The sequence below is a fragment of the Mustelus asterias genome, chromosome 10 (genome assembly GCF_964213995.1).
Source record: "Mustelus asterias chromosome 10, sMusAst1.hap1.1, whole genome shotgun sequence".
NCBI lineage: Eukaryota > Metazoa > Chordata > Chondrichthyes > Carcharhiniformes > Triakidae > Mustelus > Mustelus asterias.
The window spans coordinates 74,640,957-74,663,001 of record NC_135810.1 but is presented as its reverse complement, the minus strand read 5'-3'; the positions used below and the strand labels follow the sequence as shown (position 1 = coordinate 74,663,001).

Genomic DNA, 22,045 nt, shown 5'->3' with positions numbered 1-22,045 from the left:
AAACATCAATTACTTTTGCATCAATAGACAGTAAATTAACTGTATCAGGAGTACATTGGAACATCAGCCATGATCTTATTGAATGGCGGGGCAGGCTCGAGGGGCTAGATGGCCTACTCCTGCTCCTATTTCTTTTGTTCTTATTACCTGGGGATTCATCCACTCTAATGAGTAACTCTTTCCCTATTATTTCTTAACCAATGTAAATCAGCTAGATTCAGAAAATAAAAACCTGCATTTATACATCATCTTCCATCATCTCAAGATGTCCTAAACTGTTTTGCAACCAATGATGCATTTTTAAGTCTACTTGTTGTTTTAAGGTAGGAAAAATGACAACCAATTTGAGATTTGCAAACTCCCAAAACAGTAATATGATAATGAATAGGTATTCTGCTTTTAGATCGAAATAAAATCAATTTGGTCAAATTCACAGACACACTAAATTATGGGAACAGCCAAAATCTTATGTCGAATCCAAGGAGTTAAAGAAAGACCTGGACAAAAGTTGCCTGTGGGCAGAACTGTTGCAGATGAAATTTAATAATAAATACAAGGTGTTACACAAAGAAAAACATGGGGAAACATGAGGAATATTTGGTGCGAGACTTTACAAGAGAAATGGAGTGAGAGTTAACCAACCGTTGAACTAAAAACATATGAATGCAGCCACATATGGTTTTACAAGCCATGCCCATTTATTCTTCCGAAATGGGTATCTAGGTCATAACTTTCAACTTCTACTGGAGTGCAAAATGAGCATTAGATCAGTTGTACTCCCTACCCAAGTAATACACAATACACAGCACACTACAGTGTAGCCATATCCTAAAGATGGAAATGAAGACAACTGACAACATTTATACAACTAATGAAACATGAACAAACTATCCACAACAGTTCAAAAGAAGGTTAATCAAATGAAAATTGACATTGTGCGAACGATGAAATACTATGAGGGGTGAAAAATTATCTTGGTCAAGGAGTTGGATATTAGAGAAAATCTTAAAGAGCAAGGATTCAGGTCAGCTACAACAGAAGTAATGTGTAAGCAGGATAAGATATGCAACTATGAACAAGGTGTAGATTCATAAAGTGTGGAGAATGGAACATCAACCACAAAAGCATTAGAATAGTCAAGACTAAAGATGGCACAGGCAGGTTGCTTGAGATGGGGGAGGAGGTGGCTTGTTCTGTGGATACAAGGAGGTGGTCATTATGATGGAGGGTATGTGGAATCAGAATCTCAGCCTTGGGTCAAATGCTGAGGTGGCAACTGTCTGGTTCACCCTGTGACAATAGCTGGGAAGGAGGATGAAATCAGTGGGAACTGTATGAATTGTGGCAATTCAGGAGGTCAAGAAAGGGTAGACCTGTGACACCATGTGAAAGCTGGTCCCATTATCTTCAGATGATTATGCCAAGAAGCATTTAGATGAGAGAGAAGGGGAGGGGAGGTTGGTGGGTGAAGGATAGGTTCATGGAAAACTCAGGGTAATGTCTTAAGTATGAAAGAACATATTTTCTTGAGATATTATGGCTGCAATTGGGTAGTTAAGAATGTAACCAAGTTGCACTGAGCTGGACAATGGCGAAAAGGCACTGCAAGGTGATGGTATGGTTGGCCATATGAATGCTGTAGAGTGATCAAGGAGGAAAAATGCATTATGGTCACAGTAGGTGCTATTTATGACTTTGAATTTTTTCAGCCAAGCTACAGCATTGGAACAGGGTTAGTCAAACAAGGAATTACAGGAAAGATATAGATTCAGAAGGCCACAGCATAGGTGGAGAGAGGACCTGGGAGAAAAGGAAGTTTGGAGATGGGTGATAAAATTGCGCTTGCTATTATGTAATTTTATGCCTCTGGTGGATATTATTATAGAATCCCTATAGTGCAGGAAGAGGCCATCGAGTCTGCACCGATCTCAATCCCTCCCAGGCCCTATCCCCATCACCTCACTTACTTAGTCTGCTAATTTCCTGACATTAAGGGGCAATTTAACATAGCCAATCAACCTAACCCGCATATCTTTGGACTGTGGGATGAAACGGGAGCACCCAGAGGAATCCCATACAGAGACGGGGAGAATATGCAAACTCCACAGTCACCCAAGCCGGGAATCGAACCCGGGCCCCAAGCGCTGTGAGGCAGCAGTACTAACCACTGTGCCATCATGCCGCTAAACTCTGCCACATTATCCATGAGAGAGTTGGGATATATCTGACAAGGTTTCAAATGCACCTATTTTACTGAAAATTATTATACATGATAGTAAGTAACTAGAACGTCAACATGTGTAGCCACCAGGATGGAAATTCTTGTAGGTTAGAACACCTATGCTATTAACTTTCAAGGCAATGTTCTGGTTTTTGGCGATAATGATTCACATGAACGTATCCTGCTGTTTTGTTTAGTTTGTGTTTTTGAATCTTGAATCGAATTCAAGACTTCATCATAATCTGCACAGCAGACTGACGCCAGCAAGCAATATCAGCAGGAAACCAGTTGAAGCAAGTTGTTGAGAGTTGTTAATCAGGCAAGCAGCAGGTTAGATAGTTCACCAACTTGCCACTTCTCAGAAGTTGTCAATTTTGTATGTGCCAGTAAAAATATGTTTACCAGCCAGAACCTTTACCCTCTTATCTCATCTATACTGTGTTGGGATGGGACCAAGTTGAAGTCAGGAAGATTGGTGGAGTGCTTGTGGAGAGATAAGAATATTTTTACACACCCCTAAGCAGTTTTGGAGCAGATCCTCTTCCCCTTAGTCACAGGACATGCAATGGCACTGGGACAGCAAGTAAATAAAGAGTTGAAGCTTTGTGGACAAGCTTCACAAAACTACAGTTGTGTGTTATGCACAGTGTGCATTTAGTTGATTTTATTCAAGAAAAGATGAACGTCAGAGAAAATACAGGAATTCCCATAATACACAGAGGACATAAGTTAGATCACATAGCAGAAAACTGTTTGAAGAGGTTTACTTGTAACCATATTTCCCAATCTGCTTTGCAGCTAGACACAGTAATACCTCAATTTTGTCTTAGATCAGCTTCTAGGTTATCAGCAGAGTTCAGGGTTATAAACATCAAGTGTACTCGTAATACAAAACTAAAACTTATAACAAACAATTTCAGAAAAAACATAAATATGTGATGCACATTAGTGTAACAAAACAATTTTTGTAAACATTTTCTCAAACATAACGTGCATAAGATAAAGACACTGCAGTCATACAACAAGCGTTATTTGACTTAAAATAAAGTTGCAAATTCAAAAGTAATTATAGGCATTTTCACTAAATCTAGAAGTATTAAAACTTAACGTGTTGAAATTATTCTTCAAACATATAGACGTAGTGGTTTTGTAATACTGTTACACCACCTTGGCACTTCTCATAGGTGGGAGTTGCTAATCACAGACTCTGCTGAGTGAGAGGATTACTTCTAACTGTCATCAGGACCTTTAACTCTCTTTTTTTTAATTAAATCCAAAAAATATTCTGCTCATGGTAAACCTACTTACGTCAGGAAGTTTCTATGATTATTTTTACAGTTAACAGAGGATTATAGGACAAATATTGCAAATTATTCAGTGACCAGGAGCTAGTAGAGGAAAAAAAATCACAGTGACATGAATGAATGAAAGATTCCCATGGTACATCTTTGATTTCACTGTACCACTACTGAGAATATCTCATTGTAGAATGAACAGTCTCCATTGAGAGAACTAAGCCCTGTAGTGTTGAGATCCTGTGCACATAACAGCATAAGGCAGCTGTCTAAAAAGTACCAAAAAAAGTTTAACATATCATAGGATCAATATAATGCTATTGTGCATTATTACATCACCAGTATAGTATATTATACACTATAGGTATCTCAAGTAATTGAGTGACAGTTCAACAGATTATTACTGTAGACACGTGTAAATGTCTAACATTTGTAAAATAAAATTCTGTTGACAGCAATATTAAAAAAATCTTTCCACGGCGAAATTTTGGATCTAAGTTTGGGAAGATATATTGTACTGATAAGCAGTTTCACTACATTCTTGAAATTAAGTGTTTTAGTGCATTGCATCTTAAATCAACCACCTGCTCCCTACTACATATACAGTTTACTCGAATGCAACAGAATAGCTTAGTAAAACTATTTTCAAACTGCTACTTGAATCTGATTCTGGCCGAGTAACAAGTAAGTCAGTTGTTGCTATCTGCACATAACTGGAGGATTACAATTGTGTCAATCTCTGTCAACCACATTTAGAACAGTTGATTATTTGCCTCCATTTTCTGCTTCTAACCACAACAGCTGACCACTGATCTGTCACTCTGGTCTCAGCTGGCATTTTCCAATTACAAAAACAGTCACACTGTTTGCCTGCTAAAACGAGCTGCAATTTGACCAACAGTAGACAAACATTTTGATCATAAATTTGGTATCAATAAACTTTAAATTAGACAAAGATGTGTAAGTTTTAGATACAAATAACATTAAAATGACTAAACCACCTCTTTTTTTTCCTTTCTTAAACAAATGAGGTAGGCAAAACAAATTTTTTAAAAAAGTAGTTTGGGAGATTTACGAGTGTAGGATTTGTTAATCTGCTTTTGCACTGCTACAAATAAGTCAAATCTTGAAGAGAGGCATCTATAATACTGTAACATAACCAAACATCAAGTTTCTGGTCTGTCCCACAAAGCCATACAAATCTGAAAGCCTTGTCCTCCACACAAATTTCAATTGACTTTTATTTTAAAAAAGTTTCGGAGAACACAAGCAAAACCTGATATACAGAAAATGACAAAAAACACCCTTCCCTTGCAAAGACCAACACAATTAATTGCTCTGATTCTGCCATTCACATTTCAATAAAAACTCCTAACTTGCATTTTCTTTCTTCTTAACACTCTGTCACCTTACAAAAGAAAAGTCACTTAGAATGATATACATTAAAAAAAATTCCCCTTTCCCATGTTACACATTTCTCTACTGTCAGCATGTCATTGCTTCCACTTCCCATTTGCCCGACCACATTAGAACCAACCTTTTGCATTCTTGGGGCACTTTTCTTAAGCAAAACGCAGTCATCTTAAGTCAAGGGATGTACAATTGAGATGAGGTGTTTTCTTCTATTCTAGACTGGCTGTCACCTGACAGTAAAATTCTAACAGCACCAGTAGCATTGCGGCCTTTTTATGGATCACTTAATTTCAGTGACAGATTTGGGCAATGCATTGCATCAGTGCAGTTTTGTTCTCCAGTTGTTAGTTAATTCAAGGTTTCAAAGATCTTCTGAAGACTCGGGTTGCTCTTAATCCATCACTTGTTCTCCTACCAGCTGAGAAGTGAACTCCTACCGAGTGTCATGAAGTAAACTTGGCTGCTTCCACCAGAACGGACTGAAGCAAAGAAGACCTTTTAAGAGAAAATTGAATATATGACACATTTTCTACAACACAGGCAGAGATTAGCAAACGATCAAGTTCAAGTACGCCTTACCATAAAAAAAACTCATGTAAACGCACGTACCTTGTCATTTCTTTCACAAAGAAACTTTAATCGTTGCGCTCTTTTGTGCATAAATACACCATCCAAATGCCCAGTCTCTACTGAACGGATTTCAATGGCCTTTTCTCCCCAACCCATAATCTGATTGGAACGAATATAAGCTGAGTTTAAAACAGAAAGGAAAAATGTATCAGAATTTCAAAATCCAAGTCAAAATTTTTTGGACACAGATGTTAGCTGTAAAGCCGACAAGGATTCAGCTTGTGAAAGGTTCCAGGGTTAGCAAGAAAGTGCATGATCTAAATATAACTAAAACTTGCTTCAAATTATTTTATTTTCCTAGTGGCCACCATTTCTTTTATGTGAATGAAAAGACTTTATTTACTTGTGATAGTCTGATATTACTTCAATGCTTTTGATCAGTTGCAGTATTTAGTAGCACTATTTCATTAGTGATGAAACAATGATGTCGGGGGAGGTAGTGGAAGCTGATACGATAGTGATTTTTAAGGGGCATCTTGACAAATATATGAAGAGGATGAGATTAGAGGGATATGGTCCCCGGAAGAGTAGGGGGTTTTAGTTCAGTTAGGCAGCATGGTCGGTGCAGGCTTGGAAGGCCGAAAGGCCTGTAATTTTTTTGTTCTTTGATATCGAAAGGCTCAAGTCTAGATATGGATTAACCCAGAAATACATCTATAATGCGACATACAACTGCAATGTGCTGGTCATGAGAGGTTGCACTGCCTAGTGGTGAAAATGTTTTGATTTGGCTGACGTCAAATAGCAGCAGAATAGCATTTCCCTTGGGGAAGGAAAAATAACACTCAGTCCCTCGGGGAAGGAAAAAATAATAAGATCAGTCCAGTCAAATGCTCATCTTGTATAAAGAAACATTAATAATTATTATTCTGTGGTACAGTTAATCCTGCTGTTCCAGTTAGAGCAAATACAATGCCAGAACTAACTTTAAGGACAACAATTTAATTTTCGGGGAGAAGAAAAGTTTGGACATAGTATTTCATTTAAAGAGCTACTTCACATATTATGAATTTTAAAAATTCTTGTCAATACCCCACTAAATACCAGTAAGATAGCTGCAAGTAAATTTATGTAACCATCGCTATGTAGTCTCTGCCATGATTTGTAACATGATGTGTGTTTTTGGAGAAAAAAGTCAAAATAAAAATTATAATGAAAAACTGCAAAATACAATCTGCTTACTTGAGCTGTAAAAAATGAAAGGAATTTGCTGATGGCTCAGCAAGTTTATTAATGCAAGAGCTGAGGCAGGCAAACCAGGGAAGTCTGAGATGTAAACTCCAACCCTGATGGCACGAATGGTCAAACAATGATACATTACAGCCTGGAATCAGTGGCATAAAGAAAGGAGAAAAAGTTGGGAGGAACCATTTACATTAAAAGTTGAAAAGTGTTATTTGGCTATTGATGCTGATAAAAATGTTTTTCTAATGCAACTTTACTATTGTACCCTCTGAAGTGAGTTTACTAAACTATGTATATTATATATGTTGGGGTCCGAAGTTTTATTGTAATAATGGTTCAATACTAATGTGGCAAAGTCCTTTGAAGAACAAATTGTTCTTGGATGTTCAGTTTAAAAAGTAAATATGCACACTGGAAATAATAATATAGATTGTTGTTATACATTAAATTAGGAAAATTTAACAGACCACTTGCAAATAGGGATTGGGATGCAGATCACAATTTCATATAAATGTATATTTTATAAAACTTCGAGATAAATTAGGAAAATTTTAGCTTTTAAAAAGCAATGTAATTAATGAATATATAAACTAAATGAGTGACTTGCTTTAACAGTACAACACAATGATAAGTGTGCCTGTTCATGCCTCTCATTTAGCTACAATTGAATGGGACCACTCGTGTATAATGCAATTTAAAAAGAAGCCACATTATTCTGGGTCATGCTTGTTGCCTCCTAGTAGCAAATATTACAAAGTGGCTGTATCAGGGAACTTTGGGAACACAAAATACGGAAGACCAGTTTTTGAAAAGCTGCATTATCAATTAACAGGCATAAATTTCTCAGTTTCTTGCTCTTTAGTGAAGTAAAATGGTATTGTAATAAATAAAACATTACATGAACTGTTGGCTACTACCATATTCAATAATGCAAAAGGATAAAATGAGAAAATGACAAATTCAGCCACATAAAATGATCCATCATTTACATACCGACAGATGTAGGCATCTCTCCCCATTGTAGAACCACATCTTTAGTAATTCGCCCATATGTGTTAACATAGACTCCTTCATCCTCATAGCAGACCAATAATTCCATTCCATCTGTGTTTGGAAGTATGATGATCGCATGTGGTTGGATGCTGCTTTGGATCTGCCAGAAAACAGCCTTCAATTTAGCCCATAGTACTTAATAACAATGGGCATCTCAATCTAGATATTTTTAATAGTTTTACTGTATCACTAATTTTAAATGCTTACTGCAGCTCCTTAACAATTGGTGCATCAATACATGCATTGTTTAATGCACTCCTACTTCCAAAGATTTCTGTACTTATACTCCAAGATTTTGGTTTCCCATAGATAATTTAAGGCATTTTTTTCTTGTTCATTTCCCCACAATATCTTGATTTGTATTTCTCTGCATTGGAACTGTGTCTGCAGTCTACCTTCCAATATTATTAACCTGTCTTGTTCCTCCTGCAATCTTTTACATTCTTGCTCTTTGCTGCGCCCCTAATTAGATATCATCAGCAAATATTATTCCAGCTTTTCCATTTCCAAATCATTTAAATGTGTGGACAGTCACAGCATGGAATATTGGGCACACAAATATCCACATTCCACCAAAGCATCTACATTCTATCACTCAATTTCAAAGTAGTAAATCAAAATGACGAAAATGGTCTTCTTGGTGTAAAAATACAATTTGGACATTCATCGATCCAATACGCAGGATGTGTTTCTTGTAAACTCAGTATAAAAGTGCAAATTAATTTGAAAAATTGTGCATCTTATTTGTCAACACTAAGATCTGGCATGAGAAGTGACTGCTGAAATGAAGTCTTGCACAAGATTTAGAAGAGTCTCAAATAATCATGAGTTTCTGACTACCTTAAGCTCCAAGGTATCCAGAAGACTGATTTTTTATTATTTCTATTCTCTCCTTTCTGTCTACTAGTCATCAATCTGTTTTCATAGCTTTATTCCCTTTAATATTGCTGTAATAAGTCTCTTATATACACACACACTATATATTTATCCATTGCTTGCTGCTGTATTTGACATATATCCAAAAGGAAGGAATGATAGGCTGAAAATTGGCTGTCATAAAAAAAAACATTTGTTTTATGGATACCTTAGAGCTTCTGTTAGTGAGAAGCACAACATTTTTAAAACACTTCTAAATCTTGTGCAGGTATCAATGCAATTCAGCAGTCATCTGTAATGCCAGAAATTTACAGTGTTGAGAGATAAGATGCACATTCTTTGAAATTAACTTGCACTGTTGTGCAAAGGACCCGAGGTTCAATGATGCTTTCTGGTACTGAGTTTATACAAAACACATTTATATCCTGAGATTCAGATTTGGAAAAATGAGTATTTATTTTTTTACATTTCCAGCATTTTGATCTACTTATAAATTATGAGGTCTTTATTCAGAACTTAGAGTTTGTTTTTAAGATACATCTATATAAGCTTTTATTAATCCTCAATTATAGTAGGACAAAACAAGTGGCAATTTTGATCACCTTTGATTTGTCTTAAATGAAATTAAACTCTGAATCAGCAATTTTGTTCAAATATTGAAAATCACGCAAAAATTGTCAAGCATTTGAACACCATCATTGCGTCTCATATCAGTAATTTTTTTTTAGATACTATTTTACTCTCCAGAAAAGGGAATGAACATAATCTTACATGCGTTGGCAGATAAATATCATACACCGTTCCTGAGTCCACATCAACAGCATGGAACCCAGCACTGGAACCATAGATCACTTTTAGCCTCTGCCCTTCCTCCACTGTAAGATCTACCAGTAATGGCCTGTGCAACAGGTCTGTAAACGACTGCAAGGAAAAAAACAAAGTCAGGCATCACTGCACATTTAATCTAGTAACTCATAGGTATCTCTGCAGTAACCTTTTCAATCTATTGTACAGCTTCAAATAATTTCTCATGTGCAGATAAATTCTGAATTATCCCCACCTGCCAAGAAGCTGCACGTGGCCTCAGGACTTGACATTGAATGTGGGCAGCACGGTGGCACAGTGGTTAGCACTACTGCCTCACAGCTCCAGGGACCTGGGTTCAATTCCCGGCTTGGGTCACTGCCTGTGTGGAGTTTGCACATTCTCCGTATTTGCGTGGGTTTCCTCCGGGTGCTCCGGTTTCCTCCCACAGTCCAAAGCTGTGCAGGTTAGGTTAATTGGACATGCTAAATTAACCCTTAGTGTCCTGGGATGTTAGAGGGATCAACTAAGCGGGGATAGGGCCTGGGTGGGATTGGTGTCGGAGCAGACTCGATGGGCCGAATGGCTTCCTTCTGTAAGGATTCTATGATTCTATGACACCAATACCATGTGTTCTTCTTCAGAATGATGTAGAATTAATGCTGATAATGGGCATTCTAACGAAATAAATGCTGACTTGTAGTTATAACATGAATAAACTAATTATTGTTAAATGTTTATTGTTCATAAATTGAATCATCTTTCTCTCTCAAGGTGACATTGCTGGAGTATATGAGATTTTTTAAATTTGCATTTACTAATAGTACTTAGACAGTATGAAAGAACCTTTAATGAAAAACTTATTTTTGGAATGTGGGTGAAACCGGTAAGGCAACATTTATTGCCCCAAAGGAGTTAAGAATCAACTATGTTGGGTGAATGATTGTCATGTATTGGCCAGAGTAGAAGAGGTGGCAGGCTCCCTTTATTGATGGGCAACCTAACCTGATGGCAGGAGATTGCTGTGGGTGAAGGACAGTCAGAAATGATAATTTCCACTTTATCACAACATCTCATCTTTCTTGCTGATCCTTAATCTTTGCAAGTCCATGGATTTAACAAATTCATGGCTTACATAATAGTGTCATTCACATAACCTATACTGTAAATAGAAATCTACATCATATTATTGATGTTTTGAATGGTCAAAAGTATTTTAGCACACATTCTTGAAATCAAATGCTACTATATACTTCTAAAGTAACTTCCACAATCCAATGGATTTAAGTTTTATGAACCCAAAGGGCACATAGCGTGATCTAATCTGACAGTAAGAGCTGGTGTACTTTTCATGAGTACCAGTCTTCTTCCTGTACTTTAGCCACACCTATCTACAGACCTATTTACAAAGAATGAAGCTATTTAGTATTTTTGACTTGGAGCTCTTTAGTTTGAAAGCAGGATTGTCTGGGCTTTCAGCTTATCTATGAGAACGATTACATATTTGATCACTGGTTTAACTTGGGATTGTGCCCTGTAGCTGAAGCCGGAGAAGAGGGCACAAATAGAGACAGCAGAATATGATCACAATGAACAGGAGAGGCTATTGAGAGTTCAAAAGATGCAGTGAATAAAAGCAAAAAGAGTTCAATGGATAACTTCATGACAGTAGAGAGTGGGAGGGAAAGAACAAGAGTTGGTCTAGAATCTTACCAGAGAGGAGTGACTGAGCATAGTAAAAAGCCACGATCAAAAATAGACTCTTTTAAAAAAAAATCAGATCCTCAGTCAATTAAAAACGCTTCCTCTGATACAGTGGATATGTTGGCTATAAGGTGCATGCAGTTTTAAGAAAATGAATTTCAGAAGCAAGCCAAACTGAGAAATAGCTGGCTCACTTTACATGCACAGCACAGAAACAGGCTATTTGGTCCAACTAGTCCATGCCAATGTTTATGCTCCACTCAAGCCTTCTCCCCTCTTTTTCATTGAAATCTACCATAATAATCCCTCTATTCTCTTCCCCCTCAAATGATTGTCCAATTTCTCCTAAAAGCATCTGTACTGTTTACTTCAACTATTCCCCACAGTAGCAAGTTGGCGGAATGGACGGACAGGTGGCAGATGAAGTTTAACGTGGAGAAATGTGAGAGATTAATTTTGGTAGGAAGAACATGGAGACACAGTATAAAATAAAGGTGTCATAATCCCAGTTAATCTTACTGCTAGATGAGAAGCTACCAGAATGGAACCCTGGTTCAAAAAAAAACATTTAATTTGAAAAAAACATGGAGGAATAGAGTCACAGGAATGCCAATTAACTTTTGACAACAAAAAATGTTAAACATGAAAAGTTTGACCAGAATAAATATTCCTTCACTCCCCTTACCTGCACAAATGTACAAAAATTTCAAGGACATCACGGACTATACAATAAATCTTATGTATAATGTTCTCAGTCCCTCTAACCCAACAGACTAACGGTGGTCAGACAACACCCCACTCCGAAACCAAGTGGCAGATGCCACTTAATTGATCCTCTATGGATTTCTCCTCAAAGTCTCCCCCAGATGATTGTCACATGAGTGTTTCCAAACTTCCCTCTCAAAATGACATGCTTTGAAATCTTCCAAACACTGTTTTCCCTCAGCTGTTTTCATCATGGTTTCACATCCAGGCTTTCCAACTATCTTTTCAAACAAGGCACTCTCACAGCTGTTTAGCAAGGATCTACCTCCAGGTTGTCCAACTCCCCTTTCAGTATTCCTTTGTCTCGAATGGCCATAGCATCTAAACTTCCACACAAACTCTCAGGTACTCAGTCCACAACAGAATACTATTATTATCAAAGACTGGAAATAAGGACACCAAACTTATGATCGCTTCAAAATTCAAAAAGATCTCTTCCCTGAAAGTGGCCCCTGGTTGCTAAGCAATAGTTCATTCTTTCTCCAATCTCTATTTACTTTACACATCATAAACTCTTGCAGCACAACACAGTCACAGCTTGAACAGAAACAAAAAAATCCCTGAAACAAACATCTTGGCTCAACACAAATGTAACTAGAGTTTTACCCTTCCTTACACAGAAACATGAAATTAAACTCACATAAATCTACACCTATTTCTAATATCCAATAGGACAAACAAAGATCACTTAAGACTACCTCTGCTCCTTGACAAAGGTACAACTCCAAAGGAGATGTAGAAGCAAAGAGACCTGGGTGTATATGTGCATAAAACATTGAAGGTGGCAGGATAACATGAGAGAGTGGTTAAACAAAAAGTATTAAGTATCATGGGTTTCATTAATAGGGGCTTAGAGTGCCAGAACCAGGATATCATGTTGAGCTTGTATAATATACTAGCTCAACCCTGGCTGGGGCATTTCATCCTGTCTAGGCACCGTCCTTTATGAAGGATAGGAGAGAGCACAGAAAGGCTTCATGAGAATGGTTCCAGGCATGGGGAATCTCAGTTATGAAGACATCAGAGAAGTTGGGGCTGTTTTCCTTGGAGAAAAGGCGGCTGAGAGAGATGCTGATTGAGGTATTCAAAATTACAAGGGATCTGGACAGAGTTGATAGGGAGAAAAAAAATTAATGCAGTGAATGGTTAAGGTCTGGAATGCACTACCTGAGATTGTGTTGGAAGCAGGCTCAATTGTGGCATTCAAAAAGGAATTAGAATCGCACTTGAAAAGGAACAATGGACAGGATTATGTGGAAAAGGTGGGAAAGTGCACTAGGTTATTTGATCATTCAGAGAGTTGATGCAGACATGATGGGCCCAATGGCCACCTCCTCCTGCACAGTAACATTTCTGTAATCCTGAGTTCCATATTCTCACCGCCCTTTGGTAAAGAAATTTCCTCTGAATTCCCTTTGGATTTCTTGGAAACCATCTGCTTATACTCTACCTGCAAGAGGTGGTGGTGTTGTCATGCACTTATTGCCCTTATCCTTTTAAGTGATAGTGATCATGCATTTGAAAGTTACTGTTCAAGCAGCCTCAGCGAGTTGCTGCAGTACATCTTGTAGATGGAACACATTGCAGCCATGGTGTGCCAGTGGTGGAGGGAGTAAATATTTAGAATCCCTACAGTGCAGAAAGAGGCCATTCGGCCCATCGGGTCTGCACTCTGTCCGTCTGACAGAACATGTTACCCAAGCCCTATCCCTGTAACCCCATGTATTTATCCCACGGGTCCCCCTAACCTACACATCTTGGAACACTAAGGGGCAATTTATGATGGCCAATCAACTTAACCTGCACATCTTTGGACTGTGGAAGGAAGCCAGAGCACACGGTGGAAACCCACGCAGACATGGGGAGAATGTGCAGACTCCGCATGTGGAGAGTTCGCTTGATGATAATCCCATCCAGCTGGAAAACAGTGGAGAGACACTGGAAGAGGACGGTATGGTTCACTGTGTCAAAAGACTGCAGATAGATACAAAAGTGTCCAGAGGGGCAATTTTTTCACACAGAGGGTGGTGAGTGTCTGGAACAAGCTGCCAGAGGAAGTAGTAGAGGCGGGTACAATTTTATCTTTTAAAAAGCTTTTAGATAGTTACATGGTACGATGTGAATAGAGGGATATGGGCCAAATGCGAGCAATTGGGATTAGCTTAGGGGTTTTAAAAATAAAAGGGCGGCATGGACAAGTTGGGCCGAAGGGCCTGTTTCCATGCTATAAACCTCTATGACTCTATAGGTCCCGAAGGGCGAGGAGCTATAGTTATTACTGAGGTAAGCAATTATATAATGATCACTCTTTCCTGGAGTATCATTTAATATGCAATCTTTAATTAATCTTGTCACTTGATCCGATTCCACAACATATTGTTCTAAAAAACTATTCCCAATACACTCTGTGAGCTGTGATCAAGGCTACCTTTGCCAATATAATTTGTCCAATTTGTACGAAGATCAAAGCTGCTCATGATTATTGCAGTCCCTTTCTTACAAGCCCCTATTATTTTTTGATTAATGCTCTGTCCTACAGTTTAGCTGCTGCTAGGGGGCAGATAGACTACTCCCACCGGCGACTTCTTTCCTGTTATTTCTTATTTCTACATCAGATCTTCTGAGCCAAGATCAGTTTTCAGTACTGTATTCATCTCATCCTTTATTAGCAGAGTGACCCCACCTTCTTTTCTTTTCCGGCTATCTTTCTGAATGTCAACTATCCCTGGTCACCTTACAACCACACCTCTCAGATGACTATCAGATAATCTCTTTTTCTATTTGTGCTATCTGTTCATTCATTTTATTATGAATGCTGTGTATGTTTAAACACCAGCCTTTAATTAGGTCTTTTTGCTTTTCCCCTGCTCTGACCCTATGTTGGTACACACTAACCCTTCCTGTCACACTCTGGTTATCATTACCCATATCACCAATTTACACTATTGCCTTTCTCTTTAACTTGCTAAATTTTCCCTCATTTTAAACTAAACAGATGAGAAGGGATTTAAGTAATATCTCTAGCCCTAGTTATTAGATTCACCAGGACAATGGCCCCTGCATGGTTCACCTGAGACCCATCCCAAACAAAAAGTTTCTTATTTCCTTAGCACAAGTGCCAACACCCCATGAATTGAAACCCATTTTTCCCACACCATTCTTTGAGCCATGCATTCAACTCTGATTTAACTGACCCAGTACCACTTAACTTGTGGCTCAGATAGTAGAATCATAGAAACCCTACAGTGCAGAAGGAGGCCATTCGGTCCATCGAGTCTGCGCTGACAACAATCCCATCTAGGCCCTATTCCCGTAAGCCCACATATTTACCCCGCTAATCCCTCTAACCTACGCATCCCGGGACACTAAGGGGCAATTTAGCATGGTCAATGCACCTAACTCGCACATCTTTCGACTGTGGGAGGAAACCAGAGCACCCAGAGGAAACGCATGCAGACACAGAGAACATGCAAACTCCACAGAGTAATAAAGCCATTATCATTATGATTCTGCTTTTTAATTTAGTTTTTAAAGACTTTTTAAAAACAGTTTATTTATTAGTGTCACAAGTAGGCTTACATTAACACTACAATGAAGTTACTGTGAAAATCCCCTAGTTGCTACACTCCAGTGTCTATTCAGGTACACTGAGGGAGAATTTAGCATGGCCAATGCATCTAACCAGCAAGCCTCTCGGACTGTGGGAGGAAACCGGAGCACCCAGAGGAAGCCCCACGCAGGCACAGGGAGAACGTGCAGACTTCGCACAGACAGTGACCCAAGTGGGAATCGAACCCGGGTCCCTGATATTGTGAGGCAACAGTGCTAACCTCATGTCACCAGATTTAGTAGTAGTACTTGTGGAAAATTGTCATAACTGTTGACACGGCATAAATTTTCCAAAAACATGAACGGACATGTATTTAAATAGCGTCTTTCACAATAGTGTTTCCTGCAGCACACCACAGCAAATTAACTTTTTTTTAAAAAAAGAGTTATCGCTGTTGTAGTGCAGGCAATGTGGGAACCAGTCTGCACACAACAACTCACGGAAACCGTTTGAGTGATACTGATGGCAGGGTGAATATTGGCCAGAGCATGCCTGTTACTCTTCAAAAAAAACGCCATTGGATCTTTTAAAGACCTGGTGGGGCAAATGAGACCTTGACTGAAAGTCTATCCATGCAGCACATCCTCAGATTTGCACGAGAACATCAGGCTAGTCTTTTAGGCTCGGATTGGGACTTGAATCCACAACTTTCTGACTCGGAGCCAGAGCGCTACTCATCTGGGCCACGGCTAATACCAACTGCAAACCAAAACTATGACAAATATTTTCTGGAGATACCACTCACCTTAAAGGCCATAAATTTGTGATATGGCTTTGGTGCCCATGCATAGACTTCCACAGAATTCTTCAAAGCAATCACTAAAAACTTGATCCTCTCATATTTTACTGGGAAAAAAAAATAGTTTTTAGTATTGTATAGACAGAAGCAAAATATCTGCAGATTATAATTAAACAATTTCAAGTAGCGTTACGATTTCAATCAGCAGGTTAACATGATGCTGTGACAAAGTTTACAAAAAGCATAAAATAGAAACCGAACAGAATGGAAAAGGATTGAAGTAATTCAAAACTGTGGAAATATCATGGGAAGAAAGAACTAAGATCTGCAAATATCTTGGAAAATGTGTCATCAATTGTTAACCAACTTTGGGAAACCAGTACTCAGAAAGATTTCATTTTTAACCACGAACATTTTAACCAGAAAAGCCAAAAATGCCTTATTCACCTTTCAAGCTACACAATATCTAGGTTTGGTTAAATTATACTCCTGATTTGTTTTAGTCTTATTGGATCAGTGAACTAAAATAATGATACCATTGCATGGATGTAACTCAATAACAATACAGCATAAGTCAAAGAAAAAGTTTTAAGACAACTTTCTAACAGTTAGAATTCAGTAATGTTCTGAGAGCAATACAAAATAAAAGGTTAGCTATTTCAACATAAACCATTATTGCATATTAAAAGAGGGTGTCTGCACAGAAGTCAGACAGGAATCTCAGTTAAAATGTAGTGAAATATTTTCCACTTTTTTTAAAACAACATTTTTATTGCATGTACACCTACAGCACAGAAACAAGTAATTTGGCTCAAGTGGTTTATGCCAGAATTTATGCTTCACATGAGTCTCCTTCCAACCAATTTTATCTAACCCTACTGTCATCAATCCTTCTATGCCTTTCTCCATCATGCGCTTATCTAATTTCCCCTAAAAGCATATATGCTATTTGCCTCAATTAATCCTTCGAAACCAAGGGTCTACTGAAAATCTTAAACTGATTATTAGCAAAGAAAAAGTACTGCAACATTAAAGAGACAAAAAAACTGACCGATTTCCTGGGCCTGGTGGTCAGCACTCTATAGAGTTTAAAAGGGGTGGTTACAGAGTTAATGGTTGGGATTGATGCTGATCTCCCAGAATTGGAAGGTAGTAAATGTAATCTCATGATTCAAAAATATGAGGGAGAGAGAATACAAGGAACTATAGGCCAGTTAGTATGACATCAGTAATAAGGAAAATGCTACAGTCTATCAAAGAACTTGGTAAGATGGCACATAGAATTTACAATCTGATCAGGCATGATTCTGAAAAGTCTTTGAGCTGAAGAGTTAACTCTGATTCTCACTTTACAGATGTTGCCTAACCTGAACATTTTCAGCTTTTTCTGCTCTTATTTCAGATTTTCAGCATTCACCGCATTTTATTTTAGAATTATGAACAAAAGTCCATTATCTCTATTTAACATAGCCACTTGCAAGGTTGAAATGAGTATTTCCCCCCCAGACCTAACAACTATGTGTAGCGCAAAGCTGAATTTTTAAACATTCCCTTCAAAAGCTATATATATTTATATATATCATTTTGGTAGGACAAATTTAAATGTGGATTACAGGGTCAAAGGTAGGGTTCTGAAGAATGTGGAGGAACAGAGAGATCTTGGGGTTCATATCCATAGATCTCTGAAGGTTGCCACTCAAGTGGATAGAGCCGTGAAGAAGGCCTATAGTGTGTTGGCGTTCATCAACAGGGGGTTTGAGTTTAAGAGCCGTGGGGTTATGCTGCAACTGCACAGGACCTTGGTGAGACTGCATTTGGAATATTGTGTGCAGTTCTGGTCACCTCACTACAAGAAGGATGTGGAGACACTGGAAAGAGTGCAAAGGAGATTTACCAGGATGCTGCCTGGTTTGGAGGGTAGGTCTTATGAGGAAAGGCTGAGGGAACTTGGGCTTTTCTCTTTGGAGCGGAGGAGGTTGAGAGGAGACTTGATAGAGGTTTATAAGATGATGAGGGGGATAGATAGAGTGAACGTTCAAAGACTATTTCCTCGGGTGAATGGAGCGGTAACTCGGGGGCATAACTATAGGGTTCATGGTGGGAGATATAGGAAGGATGTCCGAGGTAGGTTCTTTACACAGAGAGTGGTTGGGGTGTGGAATGGACTGCCTGCAGGGATAGTGGAGTCAGAAACTTTAGGAACATTTAAGAAGCTATTGGATAGGCACATGGAGTACGTCGGGATGATAGGGAGGAAATAGCTTGATCTGGGTTTCAGACAAAGCTCGGCACAACATCGTGGGCCGAAGGGCCTGTTCTGTGCTGTACTGTTCTATGTTCTATAAAACCAAATCAATTACAGCACCATCATTACAAGTGCCTCGATATCACTTTTATAATATGGGGCCAGAATGGCTCACAGAACTCCCACTGTGGTCTAATTAATGTTTGATTGACGTTTAACATGATCTCTCAGCTTTTCCATTCTTTCTTTCTAGAAATGAACCCCATTGCTTGGTTTGCACTTTCATTTTACAAATGACCTTATTAACCTGCATTACTAATTTAGTGATTTATTTATTTGTAACCTTTAGTCTTCTATCTCATTTAGATTCTTATTATCCAAGCAGTATGTGGACATCTCATTCTTCCCACCACAGTGCAACATTTATGGACCATAAGTTTTAAATGTCTTTCCCATCTCAGAAATATTTAAACACTGAAATTAAGCAGCGAACAAAAAGAGATCAAGTATAATAATAAAATTAAATTCTGAACTGTCCTCAGGTATTCATCATTTGGTTAGAAACTCTATCATAGATCCTCTATGTCTCAAACAAGAGCCCAACTCTTTAGTCATTCAATTATGAATTTTCTCTGTAAAGCATAAGATCAGAAGAATAATTCTGGCATTTATTAGAAGGCTCTAATCCCATCTTTTTCTCTTCTGGTGTCAATGAACTGAAATATATTTCCAGAAGTTGTTTTGTGTGTTAAAATTTGTCATGTGGAACAGGGAGAGGAGGGAATAGAGAATAAATCACATTGAGAAACTTCCTTTCTGAAAGTGCAATGTTTTCCAACAAGATTTAAAAATCACTTTTGCTTCTCCATTTCTTTCAAGTCTGTTCCCCAGCTACATGGCAACACACAGTACTTGCAATGTCACTGTAGCTGTACACTATGACGTTCACAAAGCAATGAGCCAATTAGTAGTACAAAAATATTTAATCCCCAATAAACAAAAGAAAATAAGAAACGTAGGTGCTCATACCAGAAAGTATCAGAGGGTAGAACTTACTACCAGAATAAAGTGATTATTGCAGGAGATTTGGGGGTTGAAAAATGGATCAAAAACGTTTTGGCTACGGAGATGTATGTGATGGAGCTTACAGCAACTGGGGTGGAAAAGAGAGAAGAGCCTTTTAACAAAACCTAACAGCCTTGATTTTTCATCGAGAACAATGGGGAGACTAATGGCACTCGCCATTATAATGCAGTAAATCAGGCAGCAATTTCCAGAGAGAGCACATGTGCAGTTAAACATGGAAATTTGAATGTTGCTCTCTGAGCTACTTTGCTCCTCCACAAGCTATACTGATGCCGCACCAACAGGCCTGGCATTAAAATACATGCAACCATGTAAGGTTGGAATGATAAGCAGCGAGGCTCAAAGCAGCGAGACCAGGAGCCAGTCAGAGTCACGTTCGGAAAGAGGAATCAAAATGTGACATTGCAGGGAAACATGTAGTGATCAAGTGGTGAGTATCTTCTATTTCTGTTATCCAAGCCAATTAATTTCAATTGGAGAAAGTAGAGCATCAGTTGAAATAATAATATAAGCAAAGGCAAAACTAGGTATTAATTAAAATTTAAAATAATTACTGAAATTACAAAGATGGCAGAGAAAATGATGTGCTGCAGTACGTGGGAATTCGCGGACAGCAGTGTAATCTAAGGCAAACATGTCTGCAGTTAGTGTCTGTAGCTGAGGACCTTGAACCAGTGTCCTTGAGTGGGAATCTGAGCTACAGACATTGTGATGCATCAGGGAAGGGGAAGTTACCCAGGGGGTCGAGAGTGAGTCTCAACGACTGTGCTGCCTGCCCAGTGACAGGACCAGCTGCTCTGGGCTGGAGAGGAACCATCAGTAGGAAGGGGAGGATCGAGTTCTCATTCACCACATTGGTACAAACAACATGGATAGGACTAGGAAAGAGGCTCTACTTAGATTAGCAGCTTGGGACTAAATTAAAAAGCAGAACCACAAAGATGTTATTCTCAAATTATAACCTGAGCCATGAGCAAATTGGCATCGGGTAAATACGATTGGTTTGGGAAATTTTTATTCATGGGATACTGGCACCAGTACTACGGAAAGTAAGAACTGTACTGGTGGAAGAGTTTCACCTGAACCATGCTGGGGTCGGTGTTCTGACAAGTTGTATAACTAATGTGGTAGAGAGCGCTTTAAACTTAACAGTGGGGGTGAGGGATCAAGTGAAGGTAATGTGATAAATTAAAAGGAAAGGACAGGGCAAGAAAGCAAGGTAGCAATAAAAAGTAATGATAATCAGAGGGTAGCAGGAAGAGACAGAGCATATAAATTTAAGAGTGCGCCAACAGGTAAAGCCAGAGCTTGCCAAAGTAGCAATAAGACATAATTAAAGGCTTTCGGGGCGATCATGGTCAGTTCTGTTTCCTTGACATGTGTTTACTGGTCCTTTTGTATCTTTGCATTAATTATAAAAATGTGACATTATGTGCAATGGCCTTGGTGTGCTTCATGGAATTGATAGGGAAGAGGTCTGTGAGTAGTGTGACATACATATGAAGAGCTGCAAAGTTTATTTTAGATGATGAGGCTTGACTTAGGCTGACAGGATTGCCTAATCAGGAAAGCTCATTAAGGTGACATAACCTTTGTTATCACTTTGGCTCCTTGATTTGGATGCCTACAAATCTTCCATAATGATCCTCAAATCAGATTCCTGCTCCTCAAGCTCCTGCTTAGACTCAACACTTCATTCATCCTGTGCGGCTGGTGGAGCAGAGTCACTGTCTTCATCTTCCAATGAGCCCCCACTGGACAGAGCTAGATTGTGCCATAAACGACAGACAAGAACACCAAGGGAAACATGCTCAGGAGGATATTGAAATGATCCGCCTGAGCGGTCAAGGTAGTGAAACCTCACTTTGAGAAGGCCAATTGTCCTCTCAATTACTGTCCTTGTGAAGACATGCCTGTGGTTGTGGCTCTCCTTTGCTGCAGCCTTGGGTGTCTCAATGGTGTCTGAGGTCACATACCAACCGATTCAAGAACAGCTTTTTCCCTGCTGCCATCAGAATTGTGAATAGACCTACCTTATATTAAGTTGATCTTTCTCTACATCCTAGCTATGACTGTGACACTACATTCTGCACACTCTCCTTTCCTTCTTTACATAATGTATGCTTTGTCTGTATAGCACGCAAGAAACAATACTTTTCATTGTATGCTAACACATGTGACAATAATAAATCAAATCAATCCCCTAGGAGACAACCATCCAAGCGAGTTGGAGCAACAAAGTGTCTTGGCACCTGGGAATGACGTAGGATGTAGGCATCCTGACAGCTTCCTGTGTCCATGGTACAAACCTACAGTATCTGATTCTTGTGGTCTCACACAGTCTGAATGTTGAGGGAGTGGAAGCCCTTTCTGTTGACAGAGGCAGTTGGCTCAACTGCTGGTGCCTTTATGGGCACGT

General features: G+C 38.8%; 1 protein-coding gene across 1 annotated transcript in view; it reads right to left on the bottom strand.

Moving 5' to 3' along the window:
• Positions 1-2,853: 2,853 nt before the first annotated feature.
• Positions 2,854-22,045, bottom strand: part of LOC144499679 (mitogen-activated protein kinase kinase kinase kinase 4-like) — a 308,944-nt gene continuing 289,752 nt past the window's right edge. Inside the window, 5 exon segments of the mRNA XM_078221948.1 lie at positions 2,854-5,424; positions 5,539-5,678; positions 7,738-7,897; positions 9,445-9,594; positions 16,302-16,402. Of these exon segments, the coding sequence (XP_078078074.1) occupies positions 5,341-5,424; positions 5,539-5,678; positions 7,738-7,897; positions 9,445-9,594; positions 16,302-16,402 (635 nt within the window). The 3' untranslated portion in view covers positions 2,854-5,340.